We start from the raw sequence: 19,999 nt of genomic DNA on the forward strand, positions 1-19,999 counted from the left end.
CCGCGATAGTCTAGAAATAGTCAATTGTATAATTATAAAATCATTGATTCTTACCCGGTGCTTCATCATAAGGTAAAACATTTAACCAATAATGTGGTTTGATCAATTATATATACAATTAGACATAATCATTTTCACATGCTACCCAGTCTACAAAAATTCCAAATTGGGTTCAGTTGTCCGGTAGTCCAAATGATAGTAGGATTGCAGGGTAACACGACATCTGTCCGACAGCGACATCTGTCCGACAGCACTATTTTCTTGTGTTTGAAGTGATATCTCAAATTTGGCACATAGAAATTCACCCAAACTTGCACAAATTATTTGTCTTAAAGCTATCTAACTATCTAGAAAGTTTCAAGAAAATCGTATCGTTGGATCTCCAGATATATGCCTTGGAACCACTGCAAACCACCGAATTGGAGATATTTTTTGTGTTTAAGGTGATATCTCAAATTTGGCACATAGAAACTGGCTCAAACTTACACAGATTATCCGTCCTATAACCATCATACTTTATGGAAAGTTTCAAGAAAATCGCACGGTAGGATCCGACATAAACTATTGTCCGTATAACCAATTTTCTGAGTCGGACAGATGTCGTTGTCGGACAGATGTCGCCAATCGGATTGCAGCACGAAGCACAAGTACTTGCAAAGTATGACGGTTAACATGATAAAGTATGCCGATCGTCAAAAAATTACAAGCGCTCAGTTCCAGCGGTAATAAAAGTGCCACTAATGGAGACGAAAATATTAATAACAACAACAAAAAATTCAATATAAAGATATAAGGCGCTACTTCTAATAATGTCAACAAAATCAACTACTGTTTATATAATCAAAATATAGTGTAAAATCTCCACGTTAGCAAACAACATGAACAACAGCCATTTAATGTACTAACTCGCTCCTATACATATTATATTATAACCATGTGTATTCTGTATTATACTATTATATATTACCTTAGTGGACCTTATAGAAACTAGGGACAGGTGTCCACAAACACTTTAAGGTATTAATTCGAGAACAAGTCACCTGTTTCGTGAGAAATACAGATGTAGACATTTAATTAGTGTGATCAAAAGTTGACTCATTATATATCGATAATGTCTCTACCTTGTAGTGCGATTATTTAACTAACATCACCTTTGCTGATACAAGTTCAATAACATAACGAGCGAGATCGACGAGTGCTTTTGATTATTGCAACGATATAAGGAACGAGTTAGATAGTTGTACATATCGCACTAAAATGGAGTGGTACGAATTACTAATGTATTATACACCTGTAGAACTTGAGACTGGAAACTCAAGTGTCAGTGTGTGATTGTTACACAGTTACTAAAGTACTAACGCAATATAGCAGACTTAATTCTCTACAAACTCGATCCCTCCACCAGAGGGACCCCATAAGACGTCAGCCCAGTAGGTGAATGTAGCCTTCTTACTTAGGTATTGAGGTAGAGTGGGTGCCCACTAACAAACAAAAAACAATCGGACGGTAACCTTAGCGTCCAACAAAGTATAAACCATACAAAGCAAGTAGAGATTTACAGTGCTATGGGGTCAGGGTGCAGCAGATCTCAGTTCTTCCTGAACAAGGAGGGAAAGGGGACTGCCTCTCAACCGTACACTGAAACACTCCATATCATGACGGGTGGAAAAATATACAATAAGCAATAAAATTATTAATTCACACCAAACAAGACATGATATTCCAATAAATTAGCCTACAGGGTCCCCGCGGGAGCTATGCCCAAATTTCAAGCGGGCCAAACACCAAGACAGCAAACGAAATACAGTAATAACATAAAAGGATCATAAATCCCACAAAAAAAACAGTTAGGACACTACTATTACCAAATACAAGTCCAGTGCACATCAATTACAAGCATCATATTATTATTGGGCAATGGGCACACCAGCAGTCAGCCTCGGATCTCTCTCGGGTAACATGTGCAACGGCCCACACCTATAGTAGGTCTTTCTGGGTAGTAAAGCTTTAGTGTAATGGATCGCAGTGCTTTATGCTTGTGGTAGTCACCACGCCTCTATCTATCTCCAAATGCCGTGGACGCATATAAACTCATAAAGGCAGTCCAGCTTCTGTTTACAGTTCTTTAGAGGATAGCACAGACCTATACCCCCAGAGTATGCAGCCCCCCCCCCCCCCCCCCCCCCATGCAGCCCCCTCATCCAATTCTATTTCTATGGTTATTTGTGGTCGCACCCTCCTGGCTTGCCACTTTTCAATTCAATTCAACAACACCCACCAGCAGGGAACAACGATATAATATCATATTGTGTGTACGCTCCGAGACCACCTAACTATTTGAAGGAGATAGCTGGCCGCTGGGTTTTATTTGGTTTTCTTAGAAATTTGCGATCAAACACCAAGTTGGCCAGGTCGTACCATTGCAGCGGACTGTAGTATTAAAAATGGATCAGTGATTAACTGCACAGTCTAGATTCTGTTCAGCAGGAAAAAGAGGTGATGCACATTTTGTATTATGGAACGCTTGTAACTCCTTCTTGTTACCCCCCTTTGAAGGTCCCGAATTATTTTCTGAACGAAAGCTATAAAATAACCGAGAAATGGACTTTGTTATTAACTCATTTTGATGACTGTTTCTGACCTAAAATTTCAAGAGAAATAGATTTAACTAGGTTTCAGAACCTATAAACACTTCCTTATCCCTCATATCAACATTGATGTTTTATAGTTAATACGAGCAACAATCAACATATATTTTGATCATTCGGAGTACGAAAACACACAGCAGGCAAGCAACTCATTTTGGTGACTGTTCCTCACCTAATATATCATTGCACAAGAAATCGATTTAAGTTGGTTTAACAGCCCAACAACACTTCCTCTATCCCTCTCAATTCATGTTTTACTCAAACGAAGAACATTTTGATCCTGCAACAGAAGAACAAGGAGATAGTCTCCTTACAAAATCGAACAGGAACTATCACAATTTTCAGAGCAGAGCACGATAGCAAAGTCAAAAGAAACACAATGAAGGTAGGTAACCAACACCACATAACAATCATAATAACATCTGAATTACATGTATTCTGAACGACGGGCAGCCATGTGCTTCGTGATCCTGACTGAGCGACCAATTGTAATAGAGGTGTTATGTCAAGTGACGCCGATCCGTCCAATCACGAACAGGATATCGTTACCACATCTTGGCTCGGCAATTTCAAAGTGCTATCTGCACCGTACAGACGCCATGATTAAGTCATAAACTAGAAATAGTGTGATCGAATAACCGTGCCCACGTACAATACGAACTGTTGGGGTGGGGGGTTTAAGATAGGCAACCGATCGTTGACAGTGTTTAGATTGCTCCTCAAACTGACAGTGGTGCTTACCGTCCAAACATGAACAGAAAATTAACCTTGTTTAGTAATAATATGTCGGTTGAACTGCGGAGATGAGTATTATTAAGAATTTGCAGTTGCCCTTTGCTGTAATATGTGGTCGCGATTATGGTCGCGATTATGTTCTGAAACCTAGTTAATTCGATTTCTAGTGCAATTTTAGGTTAGGAACAGTCATTAAAATGAGTTAATAACAAGGTCCATTTCTCGGTTATTTTTAAGCTTCCGTTCAGAAAATAATTCGGGACCTTCAAAGGGGGTAACAAGAAGGAGTTACAGGCGTTACAAGTGTTCCATAATACAAAATGTGCATCACCTCTTTCTCCTGCTGAACAGGTACTTACTATTAAAGTAAACGAATATACCTCACCTCCCCACGAGAATCCACATCTATGGGTTGTATGATTAAATTGGATGGAGACGAATCAAAGAGAGAGAGAGAGAGAGATTAACAAAAGTCAGTGTGCAAAATGCCAACGGCTGGGGTTATAAAATAACTGTCATTCATGTTTGAGACTTGTCACTTGGCAGATGTACTTCAAAGTGCAACTACTCATTTGAGGTAGGATCCCGTCTTTAAAATTCGGAAATTCTATTGTTTTAGACCACGTCCATTCAAAATTACTTATACTAGTCTTTGCGAAAATGTTTGAAATCCAATTTTTACATAATATTATAGTAATAATTGGTTTACTTATCGTTGCATCTGTTTTGAAAATAAGACAAACCGGGTTAAAATGATTAAATTATCAATCATTATTCCATATTTATCAAATTATGCGATACGACACCCTGGTGTTGCGATTAGGTAACCCTAACAAGAATATAACTTCTCCAAATCATGTTTTGACATTAAAACTAACTCAAATTCAATATGAAAAATATACCTCGAATCGCACTTCCTTCTGTAAGAAAATCGCACAAATTTACTGTCGGACTATATACCCATACAATACACTATACAGTATACATGGTGGCCCAGAAGTAACAGCCCACAGGCAACCCTTTAATAACTCACGTAATTCTTCTTAGAATTGCACAGAAATTGCAGAGATTATAGATATGGGTCAAACTTAAATTTTCTGAAAGTTTCGTCAAATTTAATTAATTACAGTGGGTGTGGCACGCCACTCCCTCTTTTTCATTATTGTCACTATGAAGTAAGAACGCTTTCAGCTATGAAGTTTCTAGACACATTTGGTTTGATAATTGAAGTGCTTTCCCAAAATTTCAAGTTGGTTGTTTACAATTTAACCGAGTTATGACCCTTTTAAGATCTTGCAGATACGTGATCCAGCACTTAATCAGTGATATCGTCACTCAATCAATGCCCTGATTTGTTGAAGACTGCTTATAGGACAGCAACCGAAGCGCTATAACGCGAATTTATTCGGTTTTAACTTTTAAGGAACGTCACACTATCAGTATTCTTCAAAGTGATCAGATCGTCATCCACCAACATGCTCGTTACCGCCTAATGAGGCTCATTGTTGCTCGCTAGCGAATAGCTCCCGATGATATTACTGATTGGGTGACGAAATCACTGATTATGTGCCGAGATCACGCATTCGAATATTTACATATTGACAGGGTTCAAGGGTTTCCCAATGTTTCGATGTTTTCTGAAACTGGTAGAGACTTTAATCATACTGCAGAACTCTACCTGCAACCTGACTTTTCGAGCGATTAACGAAAAACTGAGTTTAGCTGAATGGAAACTTATGATACAAAAAGGGCAAACTTACTGCAATCAAAAACTTCAGTAACTAATTTGCTTTTGGAAAGATACCGACAGGCTAGATTGTAAGGGGATACAGCGACTTGTTTTTCAGCACTCTAATATTCGTTTTATACCTCACCTCCTGCAAGTTTGAAAATAGCTTACCAGTGGAGCTGATAAGAAGGTTGGCAGGTTTCAGATCCCGATGGATAATATTGTTTGAGTGACAAAAGCTGATCCCTTTCAGTAACATCAACATGTAACTTTTGATCTGTCCGGCTGTCAGTCGATACGCCGAATTTCTGATTACTTCTGATAAATCTGAGGGGTAGATACATAAGCTTTCGTGTATGAGATGGACTTCGTAGGTCTCAAAAAGGATTTAATTTTGAGCTGCAGCAGCTCCTATCAGTATTCTCTGCCATACCAACCGACACCATTTTATCCCTCAAACTAGAATCCGTATAAAATCCAACAGCTGATACGTACTATGTTTAAGCCATCAGATCAAATTATGTACCATCAATTTATCAATTAGGCTCTTTAAGCATGATTCTCCGAAATCGGTCCAAATTAAAAAATCTCAAGACATGAGCTAGTGAAATGGTACATCTCGCCACTGAGTTGTTAAGATTAAATAGAATGAGGTCACAAGCAAACTTTTGTTCACCTGATAACATATACTCGAATACAAGTACGAATCCTGTGCCGTGGGGAAATATTTCTCGTAACTTCACGATATTTGGATGAAAGTCAATGTGCTGGAGCGCCTTGATCTCCCTCAAAACCTGAACGAGAACATTTCGTGAGGAGTGATTAATGGGTTATATTCGTAGATCAAAAAGTTAAATTGTTATATATTATATAAGTTGGTTTTAACGGCATCGCGTTATAATGCCAGTCAAGTTTGTATGCACCAGTGTTGAACTTGAAATCAAATTATAACGGATTTGGTACGCGCGACGTGTGCGCTCTAAACACACCAAATTTTGATGTGCGCGTTCCTGACCATGTTTCCAGAAGACCGTTCTGTGAATTGTCCTAAATGAGTTGCACCAAAGTGTACCTACCTATTCGCTTCCAAAACACGGACAATTTTGGAAGCGAAAGAAGTTAAAGAACACTTACAAAAACTATCTTTTTAATAACCGATATATAATAGTTAAGCTGGATCCAATAAAAAAAGTTGATCTCACCTCCGTAGGAAAACCATCCTCCAAATTTCTGAGAGGAACTTTCTTCAATGCCACCAGATCCCCACTTTGAATACGTTTAGCTTTGTACACTATACCGTGTGCTCCTTCACCAATCCGGCCAAGAATGTGGTAGTTTTCCATTCTAACAAGTTACTAATTGTTAGTGAAATTAAAATTGTGTCTCAGCATACATCAGAGTGACAGTAAAAAAAATAATAGTTTGGAGTGTTTTTTAAATAAGATAAAAACAGTATTGCGGGGGGAGCAATTTAGTATAAATAAGTTTGTGTACTTCCTCCTACATCCTCCAGATGATCAACTCATCTCACCGAGGATTGCTGGGCAATTCGGTAATCTATCGATGGTCACTTAACTCATGGTTAAGGCACGGTTAAGGCACACTTATCGGAATAGAGATAGCATTGTCTCTCTATTCGAGCTCGAAGTATCCTAGTAGCATCCGACACACTCGATCCGTTGTAGAAGATCCAGAAGAGCCGAGGAATGCAGCGAAGGAGATGCTTCGGTTGTACAGGATACTTACTTCGAACTCGAATAGAGACAATGCTGATCCGGGTGCAGGACTAGTGAAACTAAAAGCAGTCAGGGTACTTCAAGGGAGCGCAGTACTTAAGTGTCCGTTAAGTGTGCCTTAACCGTGCGTTATGTGACCATCGACAGATTATCGAATCGCAATAGACATTTAACGCACAGTTAACGTACACTTAACGCACGGCTAAAGCACCGTTGACACAAAGTAGCCGTATATCTTGCAAAATAGTCGGAAAAGATTTAGGTGAAAATGAAACCCTCCAAATGTACGGGGGAGAGAATCCTCCCTGGTACGATGTTTCATACGAAAAGTATAGTGGTGATGACAATTACAGGGCCGACAACAATTCACAAATAATTATTTCTGGTAGGGTTGATTTGAGATTTCTATACGGAGGCTCATAACGGAAAAGATATAATTTGTAATTCTATCCGACATTGTGCAGACAAGTCTCCATCAACATTACTCTGGGAGGTATCTAAGGTAGGCATTCATTTACAAAGCCATAATGCGGATATAGTGCCAACCTAATCACCTCATAACACGTATTTAAAAGAAACAAATTGTGCTTACTATTTAAGTAGCTAAAGCTCCCACTTTTTCGTCAGGAAAATTGTTGCAATTTGAAAGGCCAAACGCGATGTATAACTGTATAAGACTGCTGTTTGGTAACATTCCAAATTTTGATCATAAAGAATACTACTTAACCTGTGCACGTTCAAGAACTTATAATGAACATATGGCTAGCAAGAACTACTGTCTTGGACACACTAAACCGCTGTTTACTGAGCAGAAAATTATGAACCTGGAGAATCTGCACATGTATCATACATTTATGGAGCTATTTAAAATTCTTAAATTTGATGTCCCCTAGTCGATTAAGGATCTTTTCAAGTTCTGTCCTAGAAATGAAAAACTTCGTCTGATCGTCCCATTACTGAGGTTAGATATCTCCCAACAGAAATTTTTGTACACCTCTACGAAAATTTGGAATGATCTCATCCCCTATGTATTCGAAATATGTGATGCTAATGAAGATGGGATAATAATCCCGGGTTCTTCCAAAAATTCAGACTTATCAGCCTCGTCAGGTATTATTAAATCCAACCTTAAAAAGCACTTGCTATCCCTCCAAAATCGAGATGATCCTAATACATGGTAACTAATCTATACTATGAGTATTGCTGAAAGCACAGTGTAAGGCCTACACGGACCGCCTCTAACCAGCCAATCCCTGTTTACATGCCGTGTAGAAGGGGACTAGATAGAGCTAAACTGGTAAGTTAAATCCTACATCCAGTACGGCTCTGCACTGATGATATCTCTCTCTGCCATGTAACATGGCTAACCTTTTAAACTATGATTTTAAAAATTTCAACCTTAACTAAAACTCAACTGGGCTCTCCTGTGGCACCAAACTAGACAAATAACCAATTTTAGATTATTATATTTTTCTACATTTGTATAATAAGTATATTGACGTAGTGGATGGTTGAAGGGGTTTCAAGTACAGGTCACTCTCAAATCCAAAGATAAGCAGTGGCCTTCGGCACTTCAAACCTCTTCAAACCTCCCCTGATTTATTTATTATTCATATTGTTTGATTAACTTAGTGAACTTAGCAAGAGATAGAGTAGGATGGAGGAGTTTATTTACTTTGAGACATATTGAACGAATGAGTCTTCGTAAGCGTAAATAGGCCAGCACTTTGCTGATCCTCTTTAGGTGCTCTTTTGTTTATAGATGTTCTTATATATTGTTTGATTGTGCCGTAAAAATAAATATTTGTTTTATTAAATATTTGTTTTATTTTCTGTAAGCCTATTTGAAGTATTTCTCTTTGAAGTATTTTACCGTCAATTTTCTTGAGGTAAGAAAATGACGTTGGGCCTGGCTGATGAACCAACAACAGTCTAAGCTAGCATAGATCACCAATTTTTGGTGACATTGAGTAGAGTCTACCTATACATGTATAGTAATTGAGTGGACTACTACAGTATTGGTATAAAACCAATTAGTGGTCATTACATTGGTCAAACAGGCTGTAAGTTTTCATTAATAGCACAATGGGCAAATAATACAAAAGCTTACATAAATTATTGATGCAATATGACACATTAATGGTCACATCAAGTTGGTCACTGATAGCATCATCTTAATATTATAACAAAGTACGATATATAAATAATTATAAAACCTCTAAACAAAAAATACTCGAAACAATCATAATCTAAACAAAACTTTCTAAATAATCGTCATCGTATAGAGGGTCACTTTCGAATTTTGACAGTGTCAACTTCTTTCTTCTGACTAGAATCTCACAAACGTAAGTCTTCATCTTTATATGAAGTCTCACTACATATAATGATCTAACATCACGTGACGTGACATGACGTCATACCACATGACATTACTTCACACCATGTGACATGAACTCACACCACGTGACAAAACATCACACTTTGTTACAAGTTAAGCGTCTTGTACCGCTCGAAGAATTCTCCGCATCGTGCCGTGACCTTGACATTGGCCAGATGATCACCTCTAGTTTCCCCAATGTTCAAAACTGCTATAGGTTTTTGCGTTCTGTTTGCTTCCAACAGGAACCTGTAACCTGGAGAGATAACACATTATTATTTATATCATCCAGTAATTAATTAAGTAAAACTGATGAAGTTGAACGGTATTTTCCCTGTCACGTGATAGCTATTAAAGCCGAGACACTTAAAGACAATAAATAATAAGGTTGGGGACAGAAAACTATGCAGCGGCCGATACAATTTTAATTGCTGGCTGTGCAACTCTTCTTTGCGGAGTATACTTCGAATGCAAACTAAGAAGACTATCAGTCTTCTTAGTAGATTAAAATAGATTATATTAAAGGCAAAATAGATTATTTTTAAGGCATGAGGTTTGAGGTGGATCCAATGAAGGGTATTACTAATAGAGAGAGAGCTGAGAGTGACATGACCTTCATATAACAGAGTCAATCTATTTTAATGTTGCCATGGGGTGGCAAATCCCCATTCATCGTAGTCCGGTAGTTTCACTGAATCCTAATATACTACCTTAATCTCACATTTATAATATGGACTATTTACTTGAGCAGAACAGGATAATAATAAAGGAACTAAATTTAATTGGTGATATCTGAATTCTGTCATAGATGATAATCACACTGTTTATCTACATACACTGTATCTCGATAATCCTATATCGCCATTCTGAAATATAATTAGCACAATATTGATACTATCGTGTGAAGCTATTTCTAATACACTTTTTTGGAAATTTTTCTGATATGCCAACGAAATTAACTTGCTAAAAAATTTTAAAACATGGTTTTTTGGACTATTTTCGGACCGAAAATTGGGTTTTAGCCGGATAAACTCAGTCTTGTCATCTCAGGACCACTTTTAATGAATTCTCCGGAATACTCTCTCAAAAATACGGAGTATCTGGGGTCCCTAACGTATCCCCTTCCCCCCCCCCCCCCCCCCCCCCCACCCCCGTAATCAGCCGTAAGCATTTGGAAACCCCCAACCCCCCTCAGCTAAAATTACGTAATATGTAAACGACCCCTAATATTCATTTAAACCAAGACAAAATAATTTGTTAACTAGAATGATGTTGTAAACCATGGCATAATATTCTTCATTTCAAATATCCGGGTATTTTCATTTTAAAGTTTTACTTATCATGAAAACGTGGGTGCATCCCGGCTATTTTCAATTTGAACCTGCAGCTCCGGACTCTAACGAAAAGATAAAAACATGACTCAGATAACCGGTCACTTTAAAATTAAAACTACCAGCTGTGGAAATTCTGGAAAAGACAAGACCCAACGCACCTCTTTACCGGGTTATTGAATTTCACGTATTCAAGTTTAGAGACTGTTCCGGACAGAACCTACGACAACAAGTGCTCCCGAGCAGATATTAACTTATCACAACTCGCACTTAATTACTCTTCATGCAAGGTCTGCAGATGATTTAATAGAATAATTAAGTAATACCTAATCACATTACTCCGATAGCATTATCTGAATCTGAATAGGAGAATACAGAGTGGAGGAAGTAGCAGTACCTAAATGACACGCGTGCGGCTGAGTGCGTGACTGTATTTAAACCCCTCCTCGACCCTCTCAACATCAGTTCTCAAACACAAGCATTCCAGCTTGAGCAGGTTTGGAGACGGAGTACAGTTTATTTGGCAGTGTTCTTCACTTTCCGTTTTATACTATTTTACTCGAACATTTCACTTTTTCCCGTGTATATTGAGTTATCCGACATTTCATTATAATATCTTCACACTATCATCTCTAAAGATCAAACTTTACCATCGAACGTCATTCTAAATTGTGATCAATCCCTAATGTTTAATCAGACATTTCATTATAATATGATATTGGTTACTACTGGGGAGGTGATCCTTAATGTTTCTATGATATTGGTTACTACCGGAGAGGTGATCCCAGTCTCATAACTTAAACCGTTTTCTTGATTAAGCCGCTCAGAAATTACACGCGCACAGACAGACGGAGTAAACCTGACGGAGTAAACCTGGGCGCACCATTTAACGAAAAAAGTCGTCAAATATGTAGGTAATGGTTGAATATGTACCCATCCTATCAACTGGACACTCGAAAATGTGGTCAAACACAGCAGCAAGGGGTCCATATTTACTCCGTTATAGTGTATGTTTATAGTGTGACAAAGTAACTATTTCCGTGTCGGCCGTATTTAGGCGATATCTTATCACCTGATTAAGATATCGTTGTGTGACAAAGTTTGCCTAGAGGATGAGACAATTATCCTATTATCCTAACTTCCTAACCATCAAGGGTTTAAGAAATTTTATAGTGTGACAAAGTCACCTACACCGTGCCTTTTAATAGGGCCACTAATATTTACCAATAATCCTCTAACTCGAATGAATGTGTCCGTATAATATGAATCGACTCCCAAATATATTATTTTACAATTCAACCACACATGATATTGAGTAATGAGTACCTACCAATAACCCACACACTATTTAGACATGATGAAGGCTGTATTCTTCTTTGCTCTGTTTGCTTGTGCCGCTGCTGACCTGTGCCAAGATGGAGATGACGCGAAACTCAGGGGAATCAAGGGCGTTGCACGATCTGGCGCTAATCTGATCCTCGGAAACTCATGCCCTTCTTTCAACATTAACAAGGTCGTCTTCTCCAAGAAATGCGAGGCTCTCGCCACACAAGGTACGCTATCAAAGTTATAGTCACATTCATATTATTATTATTATGTACCTTGTCTTAACTTTCAAGTCAATCAGTAAATGAGATGAATTGAATCAGACCAGGCTTTTTTTCCGGAAATGTCTCTATAAAATATGTTAAATGAGAAAAAACCCCTTACTAATCATTATCCCATCCTGTCATCAGCCATGTGCTACGGACTCAGAGCCGCCGAGAGGTACGGAGACAGTGACGTCATCAGCTACGGAGACCTCTCCGGAGACATCCCCAACATTGCTGAAGTCGGAGAACTCACCTGTTTACATGCTAAGGCATGCTTCAATCAAGTCTCCAAAGCCTTCAAGGTGACCTATCAACTTATCAAGCTAAATTTGCTATTTTTAGTTCTGTTTTTTAATTTTTATAATAGATCTGTTGCTATGTAATAGATTGGATTTTAAGACAACTTTGTTAACTGGACTCACTGTGCGGATATTCAATAGTCGTGAAAGAAAGTGACACATATGAACACATTTCAGAAATGCATCAAAGACAACCCCAACTTCATCGAAGATACCGTCGCTGCCGCTGAGTTGGCTTATGAAATCAAAGCTGAACAGGCCGTCCTGGACTTCGTCGACAGCAGCTCCAACACCCTCTTTGGAGAACTCGCCAACCTGGTTAGTAATTCTTCAAGTGAACTGTGCTTTAGCACTTCCCCCTATTTTTCAAAGTTGCATCGTTTGATTCTGAGCAGATAATGTAGGATTGCTTCTGAGATATCTGAGATCCATACACTCTAGGAATGTGGATCTAACCTTATCAAACTTTGAAAACTAAATGTAACGATACTTTCTTCTCAGGCTATTGGACAGTTCGACAGTGTCGCAGACATCAAGAGCTTCATCGAAGAGTACGTCTCCAAAGACCTTAAAGGAAAGGTCGCTAGTGATGCTGCAGCTGCTGCTAAGGAAGCCAAAAAGATGGCCAACGAATGGTGCTCAAGCGGATGTACCGGACAGTCTGCTGATTTTGTTGAGGCTCTCTTCAAAGGAATGCACAGTGGACAGTGCGTTGATGCCTCTCAATTCTGTGGTCCTTGCCATGACAACGCACACGCTCACTTCTCAGCTGGAAACAGCATTCCTTGCTGCATGGACAACGTCATCCAGAAGGGAATCGCGGTGAGTGATGAGTCAATTCCTGATAGGAACATTTTATTGATTTTTATTCTGTTCAATGAAAAACTTCTTTTTTTTTATGTTGTGCAAAAATGATTCAACTTTTTCAGAATAGAATCCAATAGATTCACTTGAACATACCATTATATGGAAATAATTCAGTATAAAGTCTGATGAAAACCCCAAATTGAGCCTTACGATCTTTTTCCAGGCTTACAAGTACGTAGCTGAAGCCTACGGAGACCAGGTCAATGAATGGGTCGGACTTGTTTCTGATGAACTGAGCGCCGCTGCCAACGCCAAGGCTGTCGAATACAGGGATGCCGTCCTCGAACAGGCTGACTGCATCGCAGATGTAAGTAATAGTGAAATACAATACAATGTGATTTACATTTAAGTATACGTCCAGAAACAAGTTACTGTTATGTCCTCCGTATCTGATCTTCTCCTCTTCACCGATACAAAGAAGAAGAACAATAATTTGTGATGTGAGATTATAGTTAGTTGTAGTCAACTGTTCGCTAAGCTCTTTTCGGTTGTATAAGACCAAAAGCGGGGTTTTAATCGGACAGATATACATCTGTCCATGGAACAGGCATGTTGGCAAATATTCACATTCTCTTCTTTTACCGCAACCAACCATTCAATTATGAAAAATGCAGATTTTATTAAAAGGAGTTTTTGATCTAACACGGCTATATTTCAGGCATACAACGAGCACATACCCAACTGCGCATAAAGCACTAACTTCCACCATCACAAGATATCTCGAAAAATATTGGATTTTTAGGACTTTTTGAACTATTAAAGGTCTTTTGGAAATCGTTAAAAAAGTTTTAGGGTTTTTTATAAATTTTAAGACTTTTTAATACTCTGCGGACTTTTGATATTTTGAAAAGTTTTTTAAAGACTTTTATAAGGACTTTTATATTGAATACTGGACATTTCACCTATTTATAATTTGTAGTGTGTTGATGTCGTAAGACTCGACAGAATTTATTACTAAAACCGTGCATTCCACATAGATTTGAGTTTTACTTCCTCACTTTTAAAGTAATATGGTCGATTAATACAACAAAATTTATCAGTAAACAAATTTGTAATATATGGTCTGCTACTTAGCAGACCATATATATATAACAAAATTTATCAGTAAACAAATTTGTAATATATGGTCTGCTACTTAACAGCCAGTTAACGTTAACAACAAACATTCGACATAGTTCATTATGGTTATATTAGTGCAATGATGACTTTAATAGAAGTGTAATGTCTTAATGTTACCTTGATAATCCTTAACTAGACGGTTTAAAACTTGACTATTTATCATGGTTGAAAAATGAAAATATGGTTGATAGTATCATTGTTGATAATATCATGGTAAATATTATGGTTGATACCATGGTTGATATCAAGGTTGATATCAAGGTTGAAATCAAGATTGCTATCAAGGTTGATATCAAGGTTGATATCTAGGTTGATATCAAGGTTGATATCATGGTTGATATCAGATCATGGTTGATATCATGGTTGTTAATATCATTGTTGATAATATCATGGTAAATATTATGGTTGATTTCATGGTTGATATCAAGGTTGATATCATGGTTGATATCAAGGTTAATATCATTTTACATTTTTTTAAACACAAAAATCGCTCAGAAAATAACAACTTATTGGGTGTTATAACTTATAACGAGTTATATTAATTTAATTAAATAATTAATGTAACACGTGTGAACAGTAACCTGACATGACTTGTAACGAGGACCCAGCCACTAGTATCTTATCACAGCGGTGCAACTTGTCGTAGCAGTGGGCCACTTTCTCTTTCACTACGTTTGAACCAAAAAACACTACCTGAGAACATAGTTAAAGGGTAATGTTTGGTTACTTCCGTAAGTAACCATCTGTAAAATATCAATTTCTTATTTTATTAACAAGAAAACTTTATTGATTGTACCTGTGGTTTGAGAAGGTCAGACCCACAATCTGGACAAAGTGGTGTATTAAACTTCTTGATCAGTTCCACATCTATCTCTGCATCTGCATCAGGGGTAACGTTAATGATATCTGCTGTAAACTCCTTGTTAGACGTGTGCATGAACCTCTGAAATTTTATATATTTCAATACTCACGACAAAATATTATATTTTGTCGAACAGAACACAACGATCATAGGTACTCAAAAAAGAAAAAGCTTTTTAAAATCCAAAATAAAAACTGATCGCTTTAAAACCGCAACGCTGACCAATCCTTTAAGTGGAACCTGGAAGAGAAACGTTGGCCACTAACCTGTAAGTGACTGATACAGATAAGCACTAACCTGAAATGACTCCCTGTCAGTAACGTAGTTACAAGTCTGACAAGCCACTATGTTTGTTGTACCATGTAGCTCTGTCACCTTGTTACTTCCCGCTTTCTGGTGCAGTCTGTCCACGTTCTGTGTCACCAGCCAGTCTATCTTGTAGTTGGAAGTTATGTCACGTGTCAAACACAAGGAAACATCTTGTGTAACTTCACCAGGGGAGAAGTTTGGTATGTTCACTATCAAATTATACCCACTTAAGGAAAAAAACACAGGGACGTATTATGATTAAATATGGACTTATGGACTTCCAAGTGTATGATCTTATGACAATAATTCAACATAGGACAATCATGTACATGGGTCGTTCTTCAATCTAAAGATGTAACCGATTCAATAATTTGTTGCTGCTAATAAAACTTCTCGAAGATCTCATATTCAAACACTTGGGTATTCCATCATTATAATAACTATGATATTTTCTATTGACTTCTTTCTTTTGTGTAAATCTATTTCAGCTCACCTGATGAGATTTTTCCATTTCCGCGAGGATTTTGTGTGCAGTGTTAGGAACTTTGGAAATGAAGACAGGAAATCCAATGTAATTTCTAGCCCAGTACCTGATTGAAAAATGTTTCACATAATTACTTTATGTATATATATACTTGTTTATTGATGACGTACAGTGTGCGCTCGTCTGGATTAGTATATCCAAAATATACTTTGGATTTATTACAACATTGCTAAAGTTATCAGAAAGTAATCATATCTGGTTTGCGTGTGATGCCATGCAGTGTCCTTATCATATACTATCGCTTTAAGAGTCATATTTAAATTTAGCAAAATCGATAAAGGAGTCCTTAACGTCTAATCAGCAAGTAAACAATGAATAATGATTATCAAATATCATTTCGAAGAGATAAGTATAAAAGGCAGAACATATTAAAGTGAAATTAGAAATGAAGCTAACGCAGATCTGTTCTCGACCCATTGTCCGCAACAAATTTCTTTGCGCAATTGCACCTAAATCTACATTCTACAACCCTTAAAATCTGTACTGCAAAGTAACAAGACTGATAGTAAGTTAGTTACCTACGTCTAGCCTGTGAGTCTGTCATGAACTCCATATGCTGAATGGGTCTGTGTTTAGTTCGATCGTACAGTCCCACTCCCTCGCTCCTGTAGTCTGGTATTCCTGAGATCATATGGACTGAGTCACCACCCAATATTCATGTCGGACATTATGTGTAACATATTTCTTGTTTAACAATTTTAAAATCCCTAAAATACTGCCGACAAAAATTCTCTATCTATAGCTGTTAACAGTAAAATAATTAGCGAAGATGAAGAGAAATTGAGAAGATTCACGCAACTGATGGTGTAAAGAAACACACTACCTGATTCAGTGGAGAGTCCAGCTCCAGTTAACACCAACAATCTCCTGGCTGATAGTATAAACTCTTCCAAAGCTCTATATTGTGACTCCAACAAAGCTGCATGTTTGGGAACACAGTGCTGCATCGTCTCTAGATCATCTACTTCTCAGCTTATCTTAGGATTCGATTGTAACATATCATTTTTAAGCTAAGTCAGATTTACAAAAAAGCTTCGGTAAACATTGGATCACCTTGTGTTATTGTCCATTGTCCTTGAACGAAGGGAGAAATAATGCATTGAGGTATCGATGGAGAAAAAAACCTTTTAAAATTTTATGTTCCGAGATAGGAATCTTTAGTTATTCATGTCAAACAATAATACCAGCCTTATAATAATTGATCAGTAAAAATAAAAGTTCATGTAATGGAAAAAGGTTAAAACTTTAATTCCATTTTTTACTGAAATATTTTTTACAAAACAACGGGCTATACACTTACAGTGAGTCTAAAATAGCCCAAATCTGACTTACATAATATGTTAACAATCCCTTTCAGACTATAAACATCATTAACATCTGGAAGATTTCTAACCAGAGAGAAATATTTTGTTTTAAAGCTTAAATCCATTTGAACTGCAAGATAGTAATATGAGCACACTGAATATTAAGAGGGTTACCTGCAATTGTTTAGTCTCATATTATGTATTGTAGCATCAGCTGCTTGTATTGAAATATTGAGATACTGATAATATTTGAATCATTTTTCACAAATGGTTTACTGGTAATTGCACTAGCTCTACGTCTATGTCTAGTAAGATTACTTACTTCTCTTGTAGCAAATGAACACACAGAACATTTAAAGGGTTTCTCTCCAGAGTGAATTCTCATATGTCTAGTAAGGTCACTAGTTCTACTTGTAGCATATGAACACTCTGAACATTTGAAGGGTTTCACTGACAAACTCACACTAGGAGACAGAACTAACGTTTTCTGAGGTTCTACTCCCGTCAAGTTATCTGCATTATCAAGGATTTCAGGTACTTCTGGGCTGCTGTGATCATGGTGCTGTTTAACATGTTCTATTAACTGAGCGTCTGAGTAAACATGTTCAGTACAAACTGGACACATGAAAACAGATAGTTTATCTGATTCAGATTTTATTTCTTCTTTTATGGAACAATTTGATACTGATTTATGTTCTTTGATGTGCTCAACAAAGAAGTCTTCTGAAAAGAAATGTGCTCCGCACATTGGGCAGAGGAAACTGTTGTATTTCTCTGAGATCTCCACTTGTTCTGATTTGATCTCTTGTTTAAAATCTTTAGACATTCTAGGATATCAAAATATTAGATATTAATAATAATATCATATAAATTACAAAAATTATTGTAAATTGATACAACTAAATTCAAATAAAATAAATGGATGAATTAATTCTCAACACACCAATACGAATTATCTCATCTAAAATAAAACACTTGCAATTATGAATAAAAATAATGCTTTAGAAACTACCGTCAATCTATTTGTAATTGTGTTGATATAATTATTGCTTTTCACCAGAATGAATCTTCAGACATTTTAAAACATCATAATACCATTGCAACAGCATATTATGAGCAAAGATAGCATTTTTATAACTTATCTTCTAGCAAGTCCCCATTTTGAAATTTCTATGCTAAGGCTGTCTGCAAAGTGGCTTACAGTGGGGGAAGAGTCTAAAATAGCCCAAATCTGACTCACATATGTTAACAATCCCTTTCAGACTATAAACATCATTAACATCTGGAAGATTTCTAACCAGAGAGAAATATTTTATTTAAAGCTTAAATCCATTTGAACTGCAAGATATTAATATGAGCACACTGAATATTAGAAGGTTTACCTGCGATTGTTTAGTCTCATATTATGTATTGTAGCATCACCTGCTTGTATTGAAATCTTGAGTTACTGCTAATATTTGAATAATTTTTAGCAAGAGTGAATTTTCAAATGTCTAGTAAGATTACCTGCTCTACTTGTAGCATATGAACACTCTGAACATTTAAAGGGTGTCTTTCCAGAGTGAATTCTCATGTGTTTAGTAAGATTGCCTGCTTGTCCTGCAACATATAAACACTCTGAACATTTAAAGCGTTTCTCTCCAGAGTGAATTCTCGTTATATGTTTAGTGAGATTACCTGCTTGTCCTACAGCATATGAACACTCTGAACATTTAAATGGTTTCTCTCCAGAGTGAATTCTCATATGTCTAGTGAGATTACCTGCTCTTCTTGCAGCATACGAACACTCTAAACATTTAAAGGGTTTCTCTCCAGAGTGAATTCTCTTTATATGTTTAGTGAGATTACCTGCTTCTCTTGCAGCAAATGAACACACAGAACATTTAAAAGGTTTCTCTTCAGAGTGAATTCTCATATGTCTAGTAAGATGACCTGCTTGTCTGAAAGCCAAAAAACACACAGAACATTTAAAGGGTTTCTCTCCAGAGTGAATTCTCATATGTTGAGTGAGATTACCTGCTTGTCCTGCAGCATATGAACACTCTGAACAATTAAAAGGTTTCACTGACAAACTCTCACTAGGAGACAGAACTAACGTTTTCTGAGGTTCTAGTCCCGTCAAGTTATCTGCATTATCAAGGTTTTCAGGTACTTCTTGGCTGCTGTGATCATGGTGCTGTTTAACATGTTCTATTAACTGAGCGTCTGAGTAAACATGTTCAGCACAAACTGGACACATGAAAACAGACGGATTATCTGATTCAGATTTTATTTCTTTTTTGATGGAACAATTTGATACTGATTTATGTTCTTTGATGTGCTCAACAAAGAAGTCTTCTGAAAAGAAATGTGCTCCGCACATTTTGCAAAGGAAACCGTTGGAGTTATCTGAGATCTCCACTTGTTCTGATTTGATCTCTTGTTTTAAATCTTTAGACATTCTAGGATATCAAAATATTAGATAAATAATAATATCAAAAGAATTACATAAATTATTGTAAATTCGATCTTCGAGAAATGTTGCATTCATACCGTGATACAAAGAAA

General features: G+C 37.0%; 4 protein-coding genes across 4 annotated transcripts in view; 2 read left to right on the top strand and 2 right to left on the bottom strand.

Moving 5' to 3' along the window:
* LOC134820388 (cyclin-dependent kinase 20-like) overlaps nucleotides 1-6,461 on the bottom strand; it is a 42,366-nt gene extending 35,905 nt beyond the window's left edge. Inside the window, exons 1-3 of the mRNA XM_063830758.1 lie at nucleotides 6,315-6,461; nucleotides 5,789-5,906; nucleotides 5,284-5,439 (exon numbers count right to left, since the gene is read on the bottom strand). Coding sequence (XP_063686828.1) covers nucleotides 5,284-5,439; nucleotides 5,789-5,906; nucleotides 6,315-6,455 — 415 coding nt within the window. The 5' untranslated portion in view covers nucleotides 6,456-6,461. The remainder of the gene's footprint in view (nucleotides 1-5,283; nucleotides 5,440-5,788; nucleotides 5,907-6,314) is intronic.
* Nucleotides 6,462-8,957: 2,496 nt separating this feature from the next.
* LOC134820390 (NAD-dependent protein deacylase Sirt4-like) lies at nucleotides 8,958-17,170 on the bottom strand. The gene is made up of 7 exons (XM_063830760.1): nucleotides 16,972-17,170; nucleotides 16,667-16,769; nucleotides 16,098-16,194; nucleotides 15,593-15,730; nucleotides 15,230-15,376; nucleotides 15,015-15,126; nucleotides 8,958-9,481 (listed from the first exon to the last, which is right to left on the bottom strand). The coding sequence occupies exons 1-7, from the start codon at nucleotides 17,093-17,095 to the stop codon at nucleotides 9,333-9,335; spliced, it is 870 nt and encodes a 289-aa protein (XP_063686830.1). The 5' UTR covers nucleotides 17,096-17,170; the 3' UTR covers nucleotides 8,958-9,332.
* The window catches only part of LOC134820387 (uncharacterized), a 97,581-nt gene continuing 88,060 nt past the window's right edge, over nucleotides 10,479-19,999 (top strand). The window contains exon 1 of the mRNA XM_063830757.1: nucleotides 10,479-10,482. The gene's annotated coding sequence lies outside the window, so the exon portion shown is untranslated. The remainder of the gene's footprint in view (nucleotides 10,483-19,999) is intronic.
* On the top strand, nucleotides 11,908-14,290 carry LOC134820389 (uncharacterized). The gene is made up of 6 exons (XM_063830759.1): nucleotides 11,908-12,109; nucleotides 12,293-12,450; nucleotides 12,625-12,765; nucleotides 12,949-13,269; nucleotides 13,478-13,621; nucleotides 13,973-14,290. The coding sequence occupies exons 1-6, from the start codon at nucleotides 11,911-11,913 to the stop codon at nucleotides 14,003-14,005; spliced, it is 996 nt and encodes a 331-aa protein (XP_063686829.1). The 5' UTR covers nucleotides 11,908-11,910; the 3' UTR covers nucleotides 14,006-14,290.

Source organism: Bolinopsis microptera, chromosome 9, assembly GCF_026151205.1.
Source record: "Bolinopsis microptera isolate Bmic1 chromosome 9, MBARI_Bmic_1.0, whole genome shotgun sequence".
NCBI lineage: Eukaryota > Metazoa > Ctenophora > Tentaculata > Lobata > Bolinopsidae > Bolinopsis > Bolinopsis microptera.